Below are 20,032 nucleotides of genomic sequence, written 5' to 3'. Positions count from 1 at the left end.
GCTGATTCGCTAGCAGACGCTGCAAGGGACGCGCCGCCATCAGGAGCAGACGGCGCGTCGAGGATGGTGCCGGGCGCGCCCTTGCTCGGAGGGGACGCGGAGGAGGCGGCTGTAGACTCGGCGGGATGTCGAGAAGTGGCGCTCGCCCTTTTTGGAGGGCCTCCGTCTTGGACTGCAGGCGGAGAGGAGGTGGCGGCTGTTTCGCCCGAGTGCGCGGAAATGGCGCTGCCTTGGTCCGGTTGCTGCACGTGGCAGCTGGCTGCCGTGTGCTGCTTCGGGCTGGGGGAAGAGCTTGACGACTGCTTACGTCGCCCGGTTGGCTCCTCGTCCACACTCTCCGTCTCGCGGGCGCGTTTCCGGGAGCTGGACATATCCATGTCCTCGTCGTCGGAGGGGGGGAGCGAGACCGAAGCATTGGGCTCCTGTACTGGGGGGCCGTCCTGGAGAGGCTTCGAAGCGGTAGTAGGCAGAGGGGGATCCACAGGGAGATCGATGGTGGTGGCCCGCTGACTGAGCCACTGGCTCGGCAGACGAGTGGCGTTCGTGTTGTCCACTTCTCTACTCTTGTGTCCTGTCTGCACGCCTCACTTCTATTTTGCATAATGAGTGGCACGAAGTTCCAGGTCCTCCCTTGCCCGGGGTTCGTCGAGGGTTACAGGGCCGAGTGTCACCAGGCTCAAACTGGCATGGCGACGGTGGCGAACGCGTGGCGGGCGCTCTCCGAGCGAAGCGAAAACCATCTTGGCCCGAGACTTCAGAACGGCACGCAGCCTATCATATCTTCGGGGAAACGACCCTCGTTCGTTGGACGCGTCGGCTTCGGCTCACAGTGCACGTGCAACGCCTGTTGCTCGTGCGGAGTCGAGCGGTGTCGGACTCCTTTCATGCGCCGTGAGCCTGCTGCACGTGCGACAGGTGTTCTCCCCGGCGGACCGCCGTGGTCTCGCGCGGCGTTAGGCGTAGCAAGGCGCGGGATGGTCGGCGAAGATGAAGCTCGAAATCTTGACCAAAACGAACTCACATTTAATGTAGGTAGTATCCGCTGGTTCCTTGAATCATGCCGATTCTATCGGCGCAAAATGAAAGGGGTGGGTGGCCTTTCTTGTAGAAATGAGCGCAGGATGCAGGAGCCCATGTGAGGCACGTCATTACTCCACGGCCCCCTCCTACTCTTTCTCCACTATGCACCGTCTGTACACTACGCTGCGCATCTGCGGTCTTGAATGTCCGAAAACATTTGAACTCCACCATCTCTCGTAATAATTTACGCAAACAATGTAAAAAACTGTATAAAATTCGCTTAAGCAGCCTCTGGGACTTTACCCTCCAACTTCTTGCCAAATAATCATAATAATAATAATGACAATAGCTCGTTCGTAAGCAAATGGTTGCTCACTGCGGCGGCTAACCTGCATACGCCTAAGGCATATTTGTTAGGCTGGACAGCCTTAAGAGAAAACGTTCATGCGCAAAATCAAATACAGCACCAGCATTAAGTAATAAGGCACATAATCGCAAGCTAAGAACAAATCACGAAGCAGTAATAAAACAATTCTACTGGCGAAGTTAACGCAATTCGCAACATAGGTGCGCACTTGTGTACTGAAAAATAAGACGTAGGAATCGGAACAACACGATTTACTACATCTAACTAATATGCTATGCGTCTGGCACACAATTGCCTTGCCTAAGCAAGATAGGCAGTGTATCGCATCGTTACTTGCCATTTGCTCAAACAAACGAGGAATAATTACGGCGCGTGCTTTTCTTGTAGTCAGAAATACACGGAAAGCAACATGTTCCATTTATCGCCCGCACAGCATTTTCGCATTGAGCACTTTAATTGACTACATAATAACAATATAGTACATGACATCAAAGATAAAAAGTCAGAGTACTTCAGAATTCATCCTGCTTGCTACCTTTATGACATTGTGCACCGCAAGCAACACAGCGTTCAATATGCTGGGCACTATTAGTTGCGTTTACTCATCTTATACTAAAATTGTATGGCGTAAGTAGTCACATTTTAATATTAACACAGTGGGTCATTCGTGTGCCCTCATCTTCAATGAACAACCACAGACTGACCTCATTGGGAACAAATCTTGAAGAACTGCCTTCAAGTACTCCGCGAGACGCTAACATCCAGGCGTAATCCTAGGTACTTCTCATTATCCACACGTTCAACAGAAAGATAAAAACAATATAATAATAATATTTGGGGTTTTACGTGCCAAAACCACTTTCTGATTATGAGGCACGCCGTAGTGGAGGACTCTGGAAATTTCGACCACCTGGGGTTCTTTAACGTGCACCTAAATCTAAGCACACGGGTGTTTTCGCATTTCGCCCCCATCGAAATGCGGCCGCCGTGGCCGGGATTCGATCCCGCGACCTCGTGCTCAGCAGCCCAACACCATAGCCACTGAGCAACCACGGCGGGTAAAAACAATATACGCAATTGTTTTCATGCACGAAGACAGGGTGATGTGCCTCGATCCATCTGTGCGAGCTGCGCAAGCGCAATCCGTTTGTTTTAGACAGGTTCCAATAAATGTTATAATTACATAGCCTGGTTACCAATAGAAATATTTTACATAGGGAACCTACATTATGTTCTACAGGCCGAAACAACAGTCATATCAGTCGCGCATGCGCATGTATTTGGACAAATATCGAGTAGTAGAACGACCATTATTATAAATATTAAATAAAAGCAAATCCATAAGCAACCAGGGGAGAACAACAGGCTCGGCACTTAACTCGTCATAGAATTAAAGTAAACAAAGTGTTGCTAAGTCTGGGGTGCCCAGTAGACCAAAGTATTTCACCAATTGTCTCTGCACGTTGACGTCACATAGCACAAAGAGGTCTGGCAAAAGCTATAAGGTCAGTGCTGCGAGCAGCTTAACGAGACTCTCCGCAATACTCCTCGCACATTCTTCCGTTGCTTACGTACTCGATATACCCGCGTGAACAGGAGCACTGCCCTTCTTCCACTTACTCTGTATGCTGGCACCACAGATGCGAGGAGATGTATGTCCATGAGTGATTCCATCGTGGCCTGCCGGAGAAAAACGTGCACAAAATGTCCCTAAGCAACAAAAGGGCCGGAGATGTTCGCTCGGCTTTGCGCACAACTTTACTAAGGCGGGCAGAGTGAGAAATAAACAATCTAGAAGCTCTTCGTTATTTCGCTCTCATAATGCCAAACGAAACAACAATAGCGACTTACTCCACGCGTTATTGGCCTTACAATCGACGATGACAGCTGAGGTGGCGGCAGCGTCACAACATTCTACTCACTGTCTCCATCCACCGATGCACGTTCCCCACAAATTTGGCACCGTGTTACGGACGACGATCGCCAACACTGCATCAACTGTCGTTCGGTAAAGCGTGTGCCTTGCACAAAGATGCAGCAGGAGCGGCTGTGTCATCAGAGCGCCCCGTACCATCTGTGATCAATGCCAGCTGCCCGTCTGATCGGGAACATCAGCTTCAGCAAGCTATATAACCTAGGATCATCGCGGAATTATTCATTTTGCAGTGCAGGTGACGACGGTGCAAAATTCTACTGATTATCTCGTGCCGCCAGCGCAGGTTGGTTAAATTCGCATCGGCGTGTAGCATGTTTTTGATATTTGTTTGCCGCCCCCATTGCTGTCAAGGCAAAATGCCAACTCGGGCTTAGGTGCGAAGAAATTTAGAGCCCCTGTTCAAAGAAGCTAGGGGATTGCGTAACAACTTCTTCCTACTTATTGCATTATTTCATTCATCACGCAAAGGACACTCAGCGGGAAGATCTTGGTTAAGAAAATGAGGAAGTCGCGTGAACGAAGGGGCAGCTGACAACATAGGTTGCTGAATTTCAACAATATTCACGAATGAACGATTTTAAAATCAAGGGAGTGGTCGAAAATGAAGGGCGAAAGCTGCGACCCAATTCTTCAACTGCGCTTTTCAATGCAGCAGCAGGCGGAGGGAAAGTGGCGGTGCCGCCCGAAAGGCGTAGCTCCGATTGCGACAGCAAATTAGTAGATTTATGTACAAAGTAAGATAGCAGAACTGAAGTTCAACAGCGCGAATAAAAGAAGGACACCAGGAAACAAGTACCACCGACAAGCGCTGTCTGCGGTGTTTGTTTTCTCGTGTCCTTGTTTTATTCGCGCTGTTCAACCTCAGTTCTAAATATGAACCAACTAGCCCTCATCAAGATCTAACTAAGGATAGTAGTTTTATCGGCCGTATAAACTTCTAAACATTCGCTACTGACTAAATTAACAATGACAATGTGTAAGCGTGGCTGAACGAGGACGTAGAAAGTAACAGACACACCGAGACAGCGCTGTTTTGTATGTCTGCTTCGTTCTACATCCTCGTTCCGTCGCGCTTTCACATTCTGTCATGGATTCAATCAAACTATCCCGTCAACGTGTTTTAAGTAAATTACCAAGCACGGTGTTACGCGCGCACAGGTAAATATGAATACATCTCGCTCGATGAGCGCGGGAAATTGCTGTCAAAATTCTGAAGTGAGGAATCGCGGCTTAACTTTCATGCATTTCTCGCTTCAACGCGAACGAAACGTCGAAAGCACAGCGCACACGAACCTACCGGCACTACGCTCGCTCTGCAAAGATAGCAGATCGCTTTGAAGATGAGGCCCGCACGGGCGCGCACTTCGGACGCTTAGGCGACCGCTTTCGAGACACGCGAGCGCCGTCGACGCGTCCCGACGGCGTCTGTCAAAGGCGTCTACTATGGCGTCCGCGATTCGCGTGGCCAACGCCATACGAGACGCCGCGCTTGTCTCCAGTCTATGAAACGGCCGGCCAGGAGGACATCGAGGCACCCTAGCAGCCGCTGGAGAAGAACGCCCATCCGCCCTCGCCTGACTCCACTGCGTCGCCCGCGTCAGGAGAAGGCACGCATCCAGGCCGCGTTCCTCGCTCGCGCACCTCCCACTCTTTCACTCGCACATACATCATAGGGCGCGCGGCAACGGTTTTATAGCCCTTGGACGTCATACGAAACCTGACGGCGACACCGACGGCAGAAATGCACCTGGAGTGTTTATATATATTATATAATAACTACACCAGTCGATGTTCCATCATAGACACTTTTAGAATACGGGCCCCAAATGTTTGGGGCCCAAAAAAATAGCGTTGAAGACACTACGAACGCGCGTGAAGAAAAGTGCACATGGGTTTTGCATCGGGCACACTATTCCACTGATTTAGCGGACTCCCCAAAAGCTGCAACAAAAGATTTGCGTCAACAAACATGGCGGCATCCATCGAGGCGACAGCTGTAACCTAGCATCAAACTGGGCTCGAGTCGTGATAACGTGTGAAATTCGCAAGCTAGGAGAACTGACTTGGGTTATCATTCTTATAGCGAAGCTGCATACCTCTACCGTCCAAGGAAATTTCCGTGTCGTAAGCAAAAACTCCCTATACGTGGGCTGATCCCGGAGACCGTGCAATGCCGGGCCGACCCACGGCGGAGGTGAAGCAGGCGTTAAGCACTCCCCATACGTGGGCCGATCCCGAAGTTAGTGCAATGACGGCTCGACCCACGGTAGAGGTGAAGCAGGCGTCAAGCACTCCACATGCGTGGGCCGATCCCGAAGATAGTGCAATGCCGGCTCGACCCGTGGCGGAGGTGAAGGCGCCAAGCACTCCCCATACGTGGGCCGTTCCCGAAGATAGTGTAATGCCTGCTCTACCGGCGGCGGAGGTGAAGCAGGCGTCAAGCCTTCCTCATACGTTGGCCGATACCAAAGATAGTGCAATGCCGGTTCAACCCACGGCGGAGGTGTAGCAGGCGTCAAGCACTCCCCAGACGTGCGCCAATCCAGAAGAACGTGCAATGCCAGTTCGACCCGCGGTGGAGATGAAGCTGGCGTTAAGCACTTCCCATACGTGGGCCGATACCGAAGATAGTGCAATGCCGGCTCCACCCGCAGCGGAGGTGAAGAAGGCGTCAGGCACTCCCCATACGTGGGCCAATCCAGAAGAAGTGCAATGCCGGCTCGACCGGCGGCGGAGGTGAAGCAGGCGCCAAGCCCTCCGCATACGTGGGCCGATCCCGAAGATAGTACAATGCCGGTTCAACCCGCGGCGGAGGTGAAGCAGGCGTCAAGCACTCCCCATACATGCGCCAATCCAGAAGAACTTGCAATGCCAGTTCAACCCGCGGTGGACATGAAGCTGGCGTTAAGCACTCCCCATACGTGGGCCGATCCCGAAGATAGTACAATGCCGGCTCCACCCGCGGCGGAGGTGAAGCAGGCGTCAGGCACTCCCCATACGTGGGCCAATCCCGAAGATAGTGCAATGCCGGCTGGACCCGCGGCGGAGGTGAAGCAGGCATCAAGCACTCCACATGCGTGGGCCGATACCGAAGATAGTGCGATGCCGACTCGACCCGCGGCGGAGGTGAAGCAGGCGTCAAGCCTTCCGCATACGTGGGCCGATCCCGAAGATAGTGCAATGCCGGAAAGAAAACGCAAGAAAACGCGCACCAGCACCTCAGGGCATCGCGCGAACGCCGCTGTTGCCCGTGATTGGTCGGGACCGCTTTGACGTAATTCACGGGGATCGCCGGTCGGCGCCGCCGTTTCAGAGCATAGCACGCTGTTCTGTTCTGGCTTCACTGCTCAGTTGTAGGCATTATGGAACGTTCTCGCTGTCCCGGAGAGCTTGTATTTTCGCCGTACATGTTCGAACCGACAGCCCATACAGAAAACGATGGCGGCAACGGGGGCAACGACGATGTTGAGTGTGCCAACAGCGAGAGCGATGTGTGCACCTTCTCGCGAGTTGGAAATCTTCGCTGGTACATATCTCTTTTCATGTAGCTGCACGTTCCAATGACGGGAGAAAAGGCGCGCTAAAGTGTCACTGGGAACTTTCTACTGTAAGAATGCCGAAGCACTAACATCTCATTAGATTGTAAACACGGGTGCAATTCGGCGATGTAATGCACCTTGCCGCTGCTTGTCTAATGTTCCGTGGTTTTTTGCGTGTTGATACACGATCGCGAACATCTGCCTGTGTCACCCTGGCTGCTTCAAACTCTTCAATTGGTGATGGTAGTGGAACAGGTTCATCAGGGCTCGGTTCTCAAGGTGCTCTGCTAGAACCTGAAAGAGTGCAAGGCATGGATGTCATGAATTTCAGCATATCATGCATATCAGCAAACATGACAACAGTTGTATTACTTACAGTAATTGCAATACTTTTTTAGTAATTGATGTGATGGACTAGTAGTCTAGTGATTTAGTAATGTGAATAATTTGGTGTCTGTAATTTTATGGCTAAAGTAATTTATTTATTGCGTTAAATATGCACCAGTAAGCTGTGTACGGCGCCAGAACGTTGGTAGTGTGAGGTGTCGTGGAGGCACATGGGGGGGAGGGCATGAAATGTTGGCAAGTGTATGTTAGCTTGAAGAAAGGTTGGCGTCCCTTTATACCTTGCTTTTTGTTTCTTGTGTGCATGAAAACGATTTGGAAGCAATCGTAATGTAATACCATTACTTTTTTGAAAGCGGTAAATGGTAATGTAATTCAAATCAATGAGCGTAATCAGAAAGTAATGAGTGATGTATTATATTTACTTTCAAATAATATTTTCCCGCAATAATAATTGCCCGCATCGTTGTCAACCTCCGATGACAATCACTGTCGCAGAAATGGTACGAGCACAGCACAGTTGATTTCGTCGGCAAGCAATTATCTCTCCCCACCGCACGGACCCACTGCGCTGCAAGTTTCTTGTCCTTCGGGAACATGTGAAACACCACATCGTCTCTCCCGCCTGCGTTCGCACAGCCGAATGCTGCACAGAGCGAGGGCATGTTGGGCGCCCTTGGCTGTTGGCACTGACAAAGCACAGAAAGGAAGCACATTTCACGAACATCGCAAAAGAAAAACGTGAGTGGCGGCTGGTCTCTCGTAGCGTCGTTTAGTAAAGCGCAGGACGGAAAGAAACATGCCAGCGCTTGCCAGCACGCCGGTCCGGCAGTATGGTCCCCGGTAATAACGTCACTCTCGCCGGTTCTCTCCTCCGGCTGCCACCTCACCCGGCGCTCCGGGAAGCGACGGGGGCGTGTCCGCGAGGTAGATTTAGAAAGCGATTTCTGCCCTTTGTATTGACAATACAAAGAAAAAATTTCAGAACCGTAAATTAATAGGTCTGTTCTTCCCAACCCCAGCAATTCATAGGAATTGAAAACCGTTTCAGCTTCCCTTTGAGCACTCCGCATACGTGGGCCGATCCAGAACATAGTGCAATGCCGGCTCAACGCACGGCGGAAGCGAAGCAGGCGTCAGGCACTTCCCATGCGTGGGCCAATCCAGAAGAAAGTGCAATGCCGGCTCGACCCGCGGCGGAGGTGAAGCAGGCGTCAAGCACTCCCCATACGTGCGCCAATCCAGAAGAACGTGCAATGTCGGCTCGACCCGCGGTGGAGATGATGCCGGCGTTAAGCACTCCCCATAGGTGGGCCGATCCCGAAGATAGTGCAATGCCGTCTCCACCCGCGGCGGAGGTGTAGCAGGCGTCAGGCGCTCCCCATACGTGGGCCAATACCGAAGAATGTGCAATGCCCAGCCGACCTGCGGCCGAGGTGAAGCAGGCATCAAGCACTCCCCATACGTGACGATCCCGACGATAGTGCAATGCCGGGCCGAACCCCGACGGAAGTGAAGCAGCCGTCAAACCCTCCCCACACGTGGGCCAATCCAGAAGAAAGTGCAATGCCGGGCCGACCCGGGGCGGAGGTGCAGTTCGCCATCAAGAGGCCCACATACACAGCTTCTCTGGTCATCCTTCTTCACAGAGTGGAAGGCCACTGATATTTTTTTTAGCTAGCGTGTGTTATGGAAATTGATGGATTAGGCGCCGCTTATTCCGAATTAGATTGTCAATTTCATGGCTCATAACCCTTACACGGCTCAGCTTGACTGGCGAAGGCATGTAAAGTTGGTTACTTAAAACTAAGTGCAACTTATTGCTTGCTGCTAATAATATAACGTCTTAATAAAAAGAAAATCGCACATCCACCCGTTCGTAGCAAATGCCACAAAGGAAATCCATACGGGTTCCTCGAAAGAAAAGCCTCGCAGTTGAAGAAAAATTCGTCCTGAGGCCGGGACTCAAACCCGGGACCACCGCCTTCCCGGGGCAGTCACTCTACCACATCAGCTAACCAGGCGGCTAGCAGATGGCAGGGCGAAGTCGAATTGGTCAACAACTCGAAGCAAAGGCAAAAGTTTGATGTAATAGTTCTGCGGAAACCCGCAAGGTGGAGAGAAGTAATGAATAAAGGGAAAATCAGACATCCACCGGCTCGTAGCAAATGCTACAAAGGAAACCCATACGGCTTCCTCGAAAGAAAAGTCTCACAGTTTAAAAATTCCTCCTGGTCCAAGTTTCAAACTCCGGACCACCGTTTTCCGGGGCAGCCGCTCTACCATCTGAGCTAACCAGGGGGCTAGCAGATGGCAGGGCGTAGTCGAATTGGTCAACAACTCGAAGCGAAGGCGAGAGTTTGACGTAATAGTTCTGCGGAAATCCGCAAGGTAGAGACTTCGCCCTACCATCTGCTAGCTGCCTGGTTAGCTCAGACAGCAGAGCGGCTGCTCCGGAAAAGCCGTGGTCCCGAGATCGAGTCGCGGACCAGGAGGAATTTTTCTTCAACGTGAGCCGTCACCGTTAAATAAGTGCGGTGCTGCCGTCCAAGCATTGCTGGACACGTATATTTCTTTAGGCCCGACCATTAATCAGACGCTTTTAGTACTGCGCCATGACGATACGTACGCAGCACGCAAGCGCTTTGCGGAACGTAAAAGCGCGTGTCGAGGTCCGGGCTTTTAGTACAGGGAAATGCCTACGTACGTAAGCGAGCATTCACTTTCTGAGGCTGGCACGGACATATGCGACGAACTGCGCCAACATGTAGTCAAGCCTTTCGCGCAAACAACGCACGCTGAACACTTTGTCAAAAACAAAGTTCACATTTTTTTGCTATGGATTCCCACCGTGCTGGATCTTGGACTGGGTTCTGCGCGTTCACTTCACGCAGTAAAGCCAAATCGCAGGCCACTGAAAAGTACAGCATTCCGCTGGCCGCCTTTGATGGGGCCATTTTGCGAAACTCTCATCTCGCGCTCTCCCGAACAAACGAGAACCACAAGAGCAGCACGAAAGGCTTCCCACGTACACGCGCAAGAACAAGATGCATACGTACGCGGCGGCCGCGTATGCATCAGGTACAGTTCGTGTTGCGTTCCGCACATGCGCACATTGCAGAAGGTAGCGACCTCACGTACGCAACGCCGTTGCGTACGGAACCTACGCAGTAATTAACACGGTCTCGCAGATCGTGTAACGCGTCTTCTGGGTGCTGCTGCTTAGACAAAGTAAACACAGTTAAGATCGGTGTGCTGCTATTAATCGCATTGCCATTTAAACTGGATTTGCCCATATTGTATTGCAAAGCTGTCGCACACCTTTACCCGACATTATCCGATCACCCGAGTAACATTAGATAGCTTTAGTACTGCGCCATTACGATACGTACACAGCACGTAAGCACTTTGCGAAAAGTAACAGTGCGTGTACCAGCAGGGCTTTTAGGACGAAAGCCTTTTTTCTAGGCTCATGGTGAAGTTTGTGTCAGCAGACCTGACCGCCGGAGTATCCGCCGAAGCGTGATCACGCCTTGTGAAGACAGAATAAAGAAAAAAGAAAATGATTGATAGTGACAGTTAGTGAAAGATAACGTTGTAATAGAGGTTGGTAGGAGTTAATCAAGTCTAGTAATTGCTACTAATGACTCCGAAATGACCAATATATCGAACGTTGGCTTGTTATGACCACAATTGATTAGCAATGACAAGAAATGTATAGGAATGAGTAGTAATAAAGATAATCACGACTCATGATTTGTAATGGCTATAATGACCACGAAATAAGCAATATGTCTAACGAAGGTTTGTAATGACCACAACTAGTGATGACTAATGACTTATAATGACTTATTTTTTTATGCAGTTACGTCACAGGCTCCTAAAGGAGGATTGCGTGAAGGGAGGATGCAGGGAATTAGAAAGGAGTACAAACAAATTATACATTGTTAGCGAGTAAACACGAGATAACAAGTATCTAACAATATAAATAACGCGATAAATGAAACAAAACGACTGTGTGAAGTAGCAAGAAAGGAGTACCAAGAAATTATACAAATGGTAGCTAGTGAAGATGAAAGAACGTCTCTAACTATGTTAACGCAATACCAAATAAAAGCTATACATACAATACAAAAGCTATACAACTTCGCTAAAGGTGTTTACTTATTAGGTGTGCAGTAAGATTTAGTTGTGATGAATTATGGAAACAATATGCCTAAGCCTGTGCCGAAGGATACAGGGTCAATAATGTTAACTAATTTCTACGATACGACCAACATCTCTAACGACGGCTTGTAATGACCACAATTGATCACAAATCAGTGAAAATACTTCGCAGTGAGCAGTAATGACAAAAAATTGGAGGACGCTTAAGCTTCGCCTTCAGGAGTGGAACGCGACAGCGTTCCCGTCGACCCGCCAAGGGGTGTAAGACAATGGGCTAAGGCGCAGCGACTACGCGCCCCGCATCGGACGCGGTGAGCGTCGAGCAACGCAGCGTTCGGCGCGACAACGAAATGTGCACCTGAGCAAGCGAAGCACGCCTGAGCCTTAGAAACAGCTCGTTTCTAAGGCAAGACCGCGTTCACTAGAGGCGCTTTTGTACCGCTTTGAAGCATCGAATTCGTCGCTCAATGGTAACGTCTCCGTCTCACACTCCGGAGACCCTGGTTCGATTCCCACCCAGCCCATGTTGCAAGTTATTTTTTATTCATGAAGTGCCTGCTGGGATTTATCGCTCACGGCCAACGCCGCCAACGCCGACACCGACGCCGACGACACCGGCTTTTCTGCGACACGAGCTCCTTAACGCTGTCGCGTTAAAAAGAAAGAAGAGAAAGAGAACAGGCAAAGATGAAGAAACGAATAACAAGAGGAGGAAGAGTAGGCTTTCGCCGTTCACCTCCTAAGAGAGATTTTAAAAGACCCTGGAATTTTAGTACCGGGAAACGCCTACGTATGTAAGCGGGCGGGCGTCGTTAGACGCCGGGTGCGTCTGAGCGCGTCGGCTGCGTACGGCAGTGCGTCGAACCATCGTTCGAGCTATAGACGCTGTTGTTCTCGCCAAGGTGACGTAACGTGTGCGCGCCAACAGCGCACACTGAACACTTTCTGTGAAACAAAATTCATATTTTTTTGCTAAGCATTCCCACCGTGCAGGATCCTGGAATGGGTTCTGCGCGTTTACATCACGCTGCAAAGCCAAATCGCAGGCCATGGAAAAGGGCAGCCTTCCAGTGGTCTCCTTCGACGCCATGTTGAGAAACACTTTGGTCTCGCGCTCTCCCGAACAAACAAGAACCACGAGAGCAGCCCGCGAGGCTCCCCACGTACGGGCGCAAGAATCAGATGCGTGCGCACGTGGCGGCCGCATGCGCATCACGTACCGTTCGTGTTACGTTCTGCACATGCGCACTTTGCAGAATGATCTTACGTATGCAACGTACGCAGTACTAAAACGTTCTATTATCAGCTCGGACCTGTATGAGCTCTCTCCACGTGGCTACACCAATTTCGATGGTCATAGCCACAAAAACAACAACGTGAGGTGTTTCTAAGTCAAAAAGACGCAATTTCGCCCGAAAGGCAAACCACCGATCGCCATAGCAAGTTAGTACATAGCTATACGAAGTAAGGATAGTTGTGTTATGGGCCGCATAAACTTGCGAACATTCGCTTACTTACTGAATAATTATGTTATGTATAGGTGCGACTGAACGAAGGCGTAGAAAGAAATATACACACAGAGACAGCGCTCTATCTGTGCACCGACGAGTGCGACAACGTGTTTTAAGTTAACTAATAAGCATGGTATCACCCGCGCAACAGGTAAAAATGAACACATTTCGCTCGATGAGAGCGGAAGCTCACTGTCAAAATGCTTAAGTGAAAAATCGCGGCAGCAGCAGTGATCGAATGGACCTTTGTGTATTTTTCGGTTCAACGCGAAGGAAACGTCGAAAGCACAGCGAACACGAAGCAACCGGTACCACGCAAACTCTGCAAACATTGCCGATCACTTTGAAGATGAGGGCCGCGCGGGCGCGCACTTTGGCCCCGTCGCAGATTATTTTCAAGATACCGAATGCGCATGGCCGCGCCGTAAGTAGCAGCGGTCGGAGGAGAACGCCCTTCCCCCTCTCCCTCGGCTTAACCCCGCTCCTCGCGCGCGACAAGAGAGGGCGCGCTTCTTGCTCACCGTCTACCTAAAACTCCTTAAACTTCGTAAAGTAGCGACACTCTCCCCCTCCGCCTTCACTCCTCATCGTTTCTCCTCTCTTTCACGCTCCCTTCTCGACCGTGGCGTCGCCTACGCTGCTAGAACGTAGCAACGGCGCCAACTTGCGCTCCTCGCCACTCCGTAGGCGCTTCTCGAGCAAAAATGGCACTGATGCACGGCGCGATGGCCCACGTGATGCTATTAGGCTAATAGCGACGCGGCGTTGGCTTCGGCCAGAGCGCGCGAGGAGGAGGTGGCATTCTTCAAAGCGTGGCAGTACTTTACGAATTTTAAGGGGTTTTACGTCTACGGCCGTCCTCGCTCGCGCAGGCGAGATTGAGCCGCGTCCGCCGACTCACCCTCGCACGCTTTCACTTTCACATACAGGGTACAGCGCAAGCCGAAGTTGTTATCGCCCTTAGACTTTATACGAAACTTCACGGCGACGGCGAAAGGGACGGCAGAAATGCGCCTCGACTGTCTGTATAATTGCTATCGCAATATTAATAAAAGCACGCGCGATTACCACGCACTCTCGCCCATATGCTCAAGCTTCTGCCCTGGTAGGCAAGCCAACCAACAAAACGAATGGCACATACTGACAATATAGGCAGCGCTCACTCACGTTTTTCTTTCGGTCTGCCATCATGCAAGTGGCGTACCTCTCCATCTTCCTCGACCACGAGTAGCCGACCCAGTTCTCAGGCATCAATATGCCGTCAGAGACCATGGCTCCTGCAAATGTATTCAAATGTGCCACTTACACAGGAAACCACCTCCCTTTCTCTAGCCTTGCGTCTTCTACTGTAAACTACCTTTCTTCTTTCGTTTTCTTCCTGGGAGCTGAACTTCTTTCCCAAGCTTTTCCAGAGCTTACGATAATTTTTTTTCGGGAGCATTTAGCGCCCGCTTGTAGTATAGAAACAAGCGGAATCCTGTGATCATCGGCCTACCTGTTTGAAAGATGACCATTGCGTAACTTGAAAGACAACTAGCTATGTAGCATGATGTGATTAAAAACAACTTGAACTTTTTCACGTTGGGCTCAATGACTACACTGCACGCGTCTTATTCTGAAAACTGGCATCCAAGCAGTGATGCAACCATATTTATTTAAGCAGTATTGATAAATTCGTGCGAAGTATTAGTTTCCAAATGCATTAACATTCAAGTTCACATTTGTCCCCCTCCACATGTCCACAGTGCTGGCAAATATCAATATAATTTTTGCGCGTTTCTTAGCCTTTTGGTTATAACTTCTACATTTCAAATTAAAACACTAAGCGACTTTACCTCTGGAGGTCCCAACGTAAACTAACATAAACGTAAACAGTATCTCTAGCACTGAACTTGATACGGCTGATGTTGTTAGGGTTGGCGTCTGACACCACGTGGCGACAGGTCATTCACCCGACCTTCTCTGAACAAGAGCCCACGTGCACCGGAGGGGTCATTCACCCGACCTTACCTGCACCGGAGCCCACGCGCACCGGAGGGGTCATTCACCCGACCTTCTCTGAACAAGAGCCCACGTGCGCCGGAGGGGTCATTCACCCGACCTTGCCTGCACCGGTGCCCACGTGCACCGGAGGGGTTGTTCACCCGACCGGACTTCTCGCTGAGAGGATCGAACTCTCCTCCCGCGCTTGGCATTGCAGGAGGAGGGGCCCTCTCTCCGTGCCTGTCACGTGTCATCAATGGAAGCAAGATCCCGCCCACACTTGTAGAGAGCTATTTAAGGGGCTCCGAAATGTACTTTGATATACTTCTTACTTGAGACTTTACTTCATGCTTTTCTTATTTTCTTTCAACTACCTTTGAATAAACCGTGCAAGTTTTGAACTAGCAAATCGTCTCGCGCCTGCTTGGTCGCCATGATCTACCGGATGCCTGCAGCCCGCCAACAACGCCACGCTACCCAATAAGTAATGTCGGTCGAGCTTCTTTAGGCAGGTGCCGCTACTTCTCGGCAGCAGTACGGTACGCTACCCTGGAATACGCAACAAACTGGCTGGCAGCGATTGGGATACGGAATCCTGGAGACCCCAACTTGGACGACAACTACGAGATCGTAGCCTCTTCGTCCTGGCGACAACGCTCGGAAGGAAGGTGTCCGGATCATGACTGCATATGGTGAGTGCGCGGCTTTTCTTCACTGAGATATCACTTGGCTTTTACGTATTTTTTGGAAAGTACATAGCAGTTATTTTTCTTTAAACCGTTGACGGAAGTTTGAGTACGTCAAGGTTGTATTGAGTGAAGGTTTAGCAGCACTAAGGGCAACCATGAACTTGAAGGCACTAAAGAAGCCGGAATTGTTGAGCTTGGCCAAAGAGTTGGGCCTCCAAATTGCCGAATCAAAGAGAAAGCCGGAGATCATTGAGGCGATCGAAGCGACCGGGGCAGACGACGAGGAACTGACGGAATGCATCATCATCATCATCATCATCATCATCATCATCATCATCATCATCAGCCTAGTTACGCCCACTGCAGGGCAAAGGCCTCTCCCATACTTCTCCAACTACCCCGGTCATGTACTAATTGTGGCCATGTTGTCCCTGCAAACGTCTTAATATCATCCGCCCACCTAACTTTCTGCCGCCCCCTGCTACGCATCCCTTCCCTTGGAATCCAGTCCGTAACCCTTAGTGACCATCGGTTATCTTCCCTCCTCATTACATGTCCGGCCCATGCTTATTTCTTTTTCTTGATTTCAACTAAGATGTCGTTTACCCGCGTTTGTTGCCTCACCCAATCTGCTCTTTTCTTATCCCTTAACGTTACACCCATCATTCTTCTTTCCATAGCTCGTTGCGTCGTCCTCAATTTCAGCAGAACCCTTTTCGTAAGCCTCCAGGTTTCTGCCCCATATGTGAGTACTGGTAACACACAGCTGTTATACACTTTCCTTTTGAGGGATAGTGGCAACCTGCTGTTCATGATTTGAGAATGCCTGCCAAACGCACCCCAGCCCATTCTTATTCTTCTGGTTATTTCAGTCTCATGATCCGGATCCGTGGTCACTACCTGCCCTAAGTAGATGTATTCCCTTACCACTTCCAGTGCTTCGCTACCTATCGTAAACTGCTGTTCTCTTCCGAGACTGTTAAACAATACTTTAGTTTTCTGCAGATTAATTTTCAGAACCACCCTTCTGCTTTGCCTCTCCAGGTCAGTGAGCATGTATTGCAATTGGTCTCCTGAGTTACTAAGCAAGGCAATATCATCAGCGAATCGCAAGTTGCTAAGGTATTCTCCATCAACTTTTATCCCCAATTCTTCCCACTCCAGGCCTCTGAATACCTCCTGTAAACATTCTGTGAATAGCATTGGAGATATCGTATCTCCCTGTCTGACGCCTTTCTTTATAGGGATTTTGTTGCTTTCTTTGTGGAGGACTACGGTGGCTGTGGAGCCGCTATAGATATCTTCCAGTATCTTTACATATGGCTCATCTACACCCTGATTCTGTAATGCCTCCATGACTGCTGAGGTTTCGACTGAATCAAACGCTTTCTCGTAATCAATTAAAGCTATATATTAGGGTTGGTTATATTCGGCACATTTCTCTATCACTTGATTGATAGTGTGAATATGGTCTATTGTTGAGTAGCCTTTACGGAATCCTGCCTGGTCCTTTGGTTGACAGAAGTCTAAGGTGTTCCTGATTCTAATTGCGATTACCTTAGTAAATACTTTGTAGGCAACGGACAGTAAGCTGATCGGTCTGTAATTTTTCAAGTCTTTGGCGTCCCCTTTCTTATGGATTAGGATTATGTTAGCGTTCTTCCAAGATTCCGGTACGCTCGAGGTTATGAGGCATTGCGTATACAGGGTGGCCAGTTTCTCTAGAACAATCTGACCACCATCCTTCAACAAATCTGCTGTTACCTCATCCTCCCCAGCTGCCTTCCCCCTTTGCATAGCTCCTAAGGCTTTCTTTACTTCTTCTGGCGTTACCTGTGGGATTTCGAATTCCTCTAGGCTATTCTCTCTTCCACTATCGTCGTGGGTGCCACTGGTACTGTATAAATCTCTATAGAACTCCTCAGCCACTTGAACTATCTCATCCATATTAGTAACGATATTGCGGGCTTTGTCTCTTAACGCACACATCTGATTCTTGCCTATTCCTAGTTTCTTCTTCACTGTTTTTAGGCTTCCTCCGTTCCTGAGAGCCTGTTCAATTCTATCCATATTATAGTTCCTGATGTCCGCTGTCTTACGCTTGTTGATTAACTTAGAAAGTTCTGCCAGTTCTATTCTAGCTGTAGGGTTAGAGGCTTTCATACATTGGCGTTTCTTGATCAGATCTTTCGTCTCCTGCGATAGCTTACTGGTTTCCTGTCTAACGGAGTTACCACCGACTTCTATTGCGCACTCCTTAATGGTTCCCATGAGATAGTCGTTCATTGCTTCAACACTAAGGTCCTCTTCCTGAGTTAAAGCCGAATACCTGTTCTGTAGCTTGATCCGGAATTTCTCTAGTTTCCCTCTTACCGCTAACTCATTGATTGGCTTCTTGTGTACCAGTTTCTTCCGTTCCCTCCTCAAGTCTAGGCTAATTCGAGTTCTTACCATCCTATGGTCACTGCAGCGTACCTTGCCGAGCACGTCTACATCTTGTATGATGCCAGGGTTCGCGCAGAGTATGAAGTCGATTTCATTTCTAGTCTCACCATTCGGGCTCCTCCACGTCCACTTTCGACTAACCCGCTTGCGGAAAAAGGTGTTCATTATCCGCATATTATTCTGTTCTGCAAACTCTACTAATAATTCTCCTCTGCTATTCCTAGAGCCTATGCCATATTCCCCCACTGACTTGTCTCCAGCCTGCTTCTTGCCTACCCTGGCATTGAAGTCGCCCATCAGTATAGTGTATTTTGTTTTGACTTTACCCATCGCCGATTCCACGTCTTCATAAAAGCTTTCGACTTCCTGGTCATCATGACTGCATGTAGGGGCATAGACTTGTACCACCTTCAATTTGTACCTCTTATTAAGTTTCACAACAAGACCTGCCACCCTCTCGTTAATGCTATAGAATTCCTGTATGTTACCAGCTATTTCCTTATTAATCAGGAATCCGACTCCTAGTTCTCGTCTCTCCGCTTAGCCCCGGTAACACAGTAGATGCCCGCTTTTTAGCACTTTATAAGCTTCTTTTGTCCTCCTAACCTCACTGAGCCCTATTATAACCCATTTAGTACCCTCTAATTCCTCCAATAACAGTGCTAGACTCGCCTCACTAGATAGCGTTCTAACGTTAAACGTTGCCAGGTTCAGATTCCAATGGCGGGCATAGAGGGCATAGAGGGCGGGCATAGAGGGCATTAAAGAAAGAGAGGAAAAAGAGGTGCGCGAGCGGGCTGCACGTGAGGCAAAACAGGAGCGCGAGCTGGCAGCGCGTGAGGCCAAGGAAGAGCGCGACCTCGAAATGAAGCGCCTAGAGATTGAGCTTCTGAAAGCATAAAATAGCGCAAGACCTAGCACAGAGGCACGTGAAAGCGAGCGCAGAATGACAGACCTGATGGCACCCTACGCAGTAGAAGGGGACATAGGTCTTTTCCTGGTGCAGTTTGAGCGCACGTGTGAAAAGGCAAAATTCGCGAGAAACACGTGGCCGCAACGCTTGCTTACGTTACTGCCACGTGAGGTAGCTGATATTATCGCCCGCATGGGGAAAGAAGAAGCAGAGGACTTCGATAAAGTCAAAGCGACCCTGCTTAAAAAGTATAGATTATCAGCTGAAGCATTCAGGCGAAAGTTCAGGGAAGTCGAGATGACCAAAAGTGAGTCATATTCAGATTTTGCATACACCTTGGAGGTAAACCTGAAGGAATGGCTCAGAGAAGAGGGTGCACTCGGCGATGCCGAAAAGACAATGCAGTGCGTTGCCTTAGAACAGTTCTACCGCCGGCTGCCAGTAAACATCAAGTATTGGGTTCAGGATAGGCGAGGTGTAGACACTGTTTTGAGAGCGGCCGATCTCGCTGAGGAGTACGTAACTCGCCGTGCAGACGAAGGCAGCGAAGCTCCTCAGGAGGAGATGAATAAATGCAGACCCGACAAGCCAAAACGATGGTCAAAGTCGAGTCGGTATAAAACAAAGGAAAGATCAGATTCAGGGAAAAGTAGTGACGAGGACAGCGAAGGAGAAAAGGAGTCACCCGAACAGAGGGCAGAAAAGCAAAAGAAAAAGGCTTTCGCGGCCAAGAAACCAGTAGTTTGTTACAACTGCCGGCAAACGGGACATATCTCCGTGGGATGCAGAAATCCCAAACAAGTGTTGATGTCACTAAGTAGTAACGCAGAGAATCTGAACTTGCTCGAACCGTACATTCCGAGACCTCGTGGTAAACGGCAAACCGTGTAGAGTGCTTCGCGACTCGGCAGCCACAATGGACGTAGTGCATCCGTCCTACGTAGAGGCAGGCCAGTTCACGGGGGAATGTGCTTCGATACGGCAAGCCGTAGAGGCCTCCAGTGTTTGTCTCCCGGTGGCCAAAATTCGTATTGAAGGCCCTTTCGGAGTACTGGACGCTGAAGCCGCCGTCTCGGCACATCTTCCGCCGCAGTATCCGTATTTGTTTTCTAACAAA

At 49.8% G+C, this 20,032-nt stretch overlaps 1 protein-coding gene across 2 annotated transcripts in view; it reads right to left on the bottom strand.

The window, feature by feature from the left end:
* The window catches only part of LOC142584878 (membrane metallo-endopeptidase-like 1), a 301,228-nt gene that overhangs the window by 15,165 nt on the left and 266,031 nt on the right, over positions 1-20,032 (bottom strand). For both annotated transcript variants that reach the window (XM_075695197.1, XM_075695198.1), the window contains exons 14-15: positions 14,053-14,162; positions 3,008-3,067 (exon numbers count right to left, since the gene is read on the bottom strand). In XM_075695197.1, the coding sequence (XP_075551312.1) occupies positions 3,008-3,067; positions 14,053-14,162 (170 nt within the window). The remainder of the gene's footprint in view (positions 1-3,007; positions 3,068-14,052; positions 14,163-20,032) is intronic.

Source organism: Dermacentor variabilis, chromosome 6 (genome assembly GCF_050947875.1).
Source record: "Dermacentor variabilis isolate Ectoservices chromosome 6, ASM5094787v1, whole genome shotgun sequence".
NCBI classification, from domain to species: Eukaryota; Metazoa; Arthropoda; class Arachnida; order Ixodida; family Ixodidae; genus Dermacentor; species Dermacentor variabilis.
The sequence above is the reverse complement of the archived record's forward strand: the minus strand, read 5'-3'. Positions and strand labels throughout refer to the sequence as shown.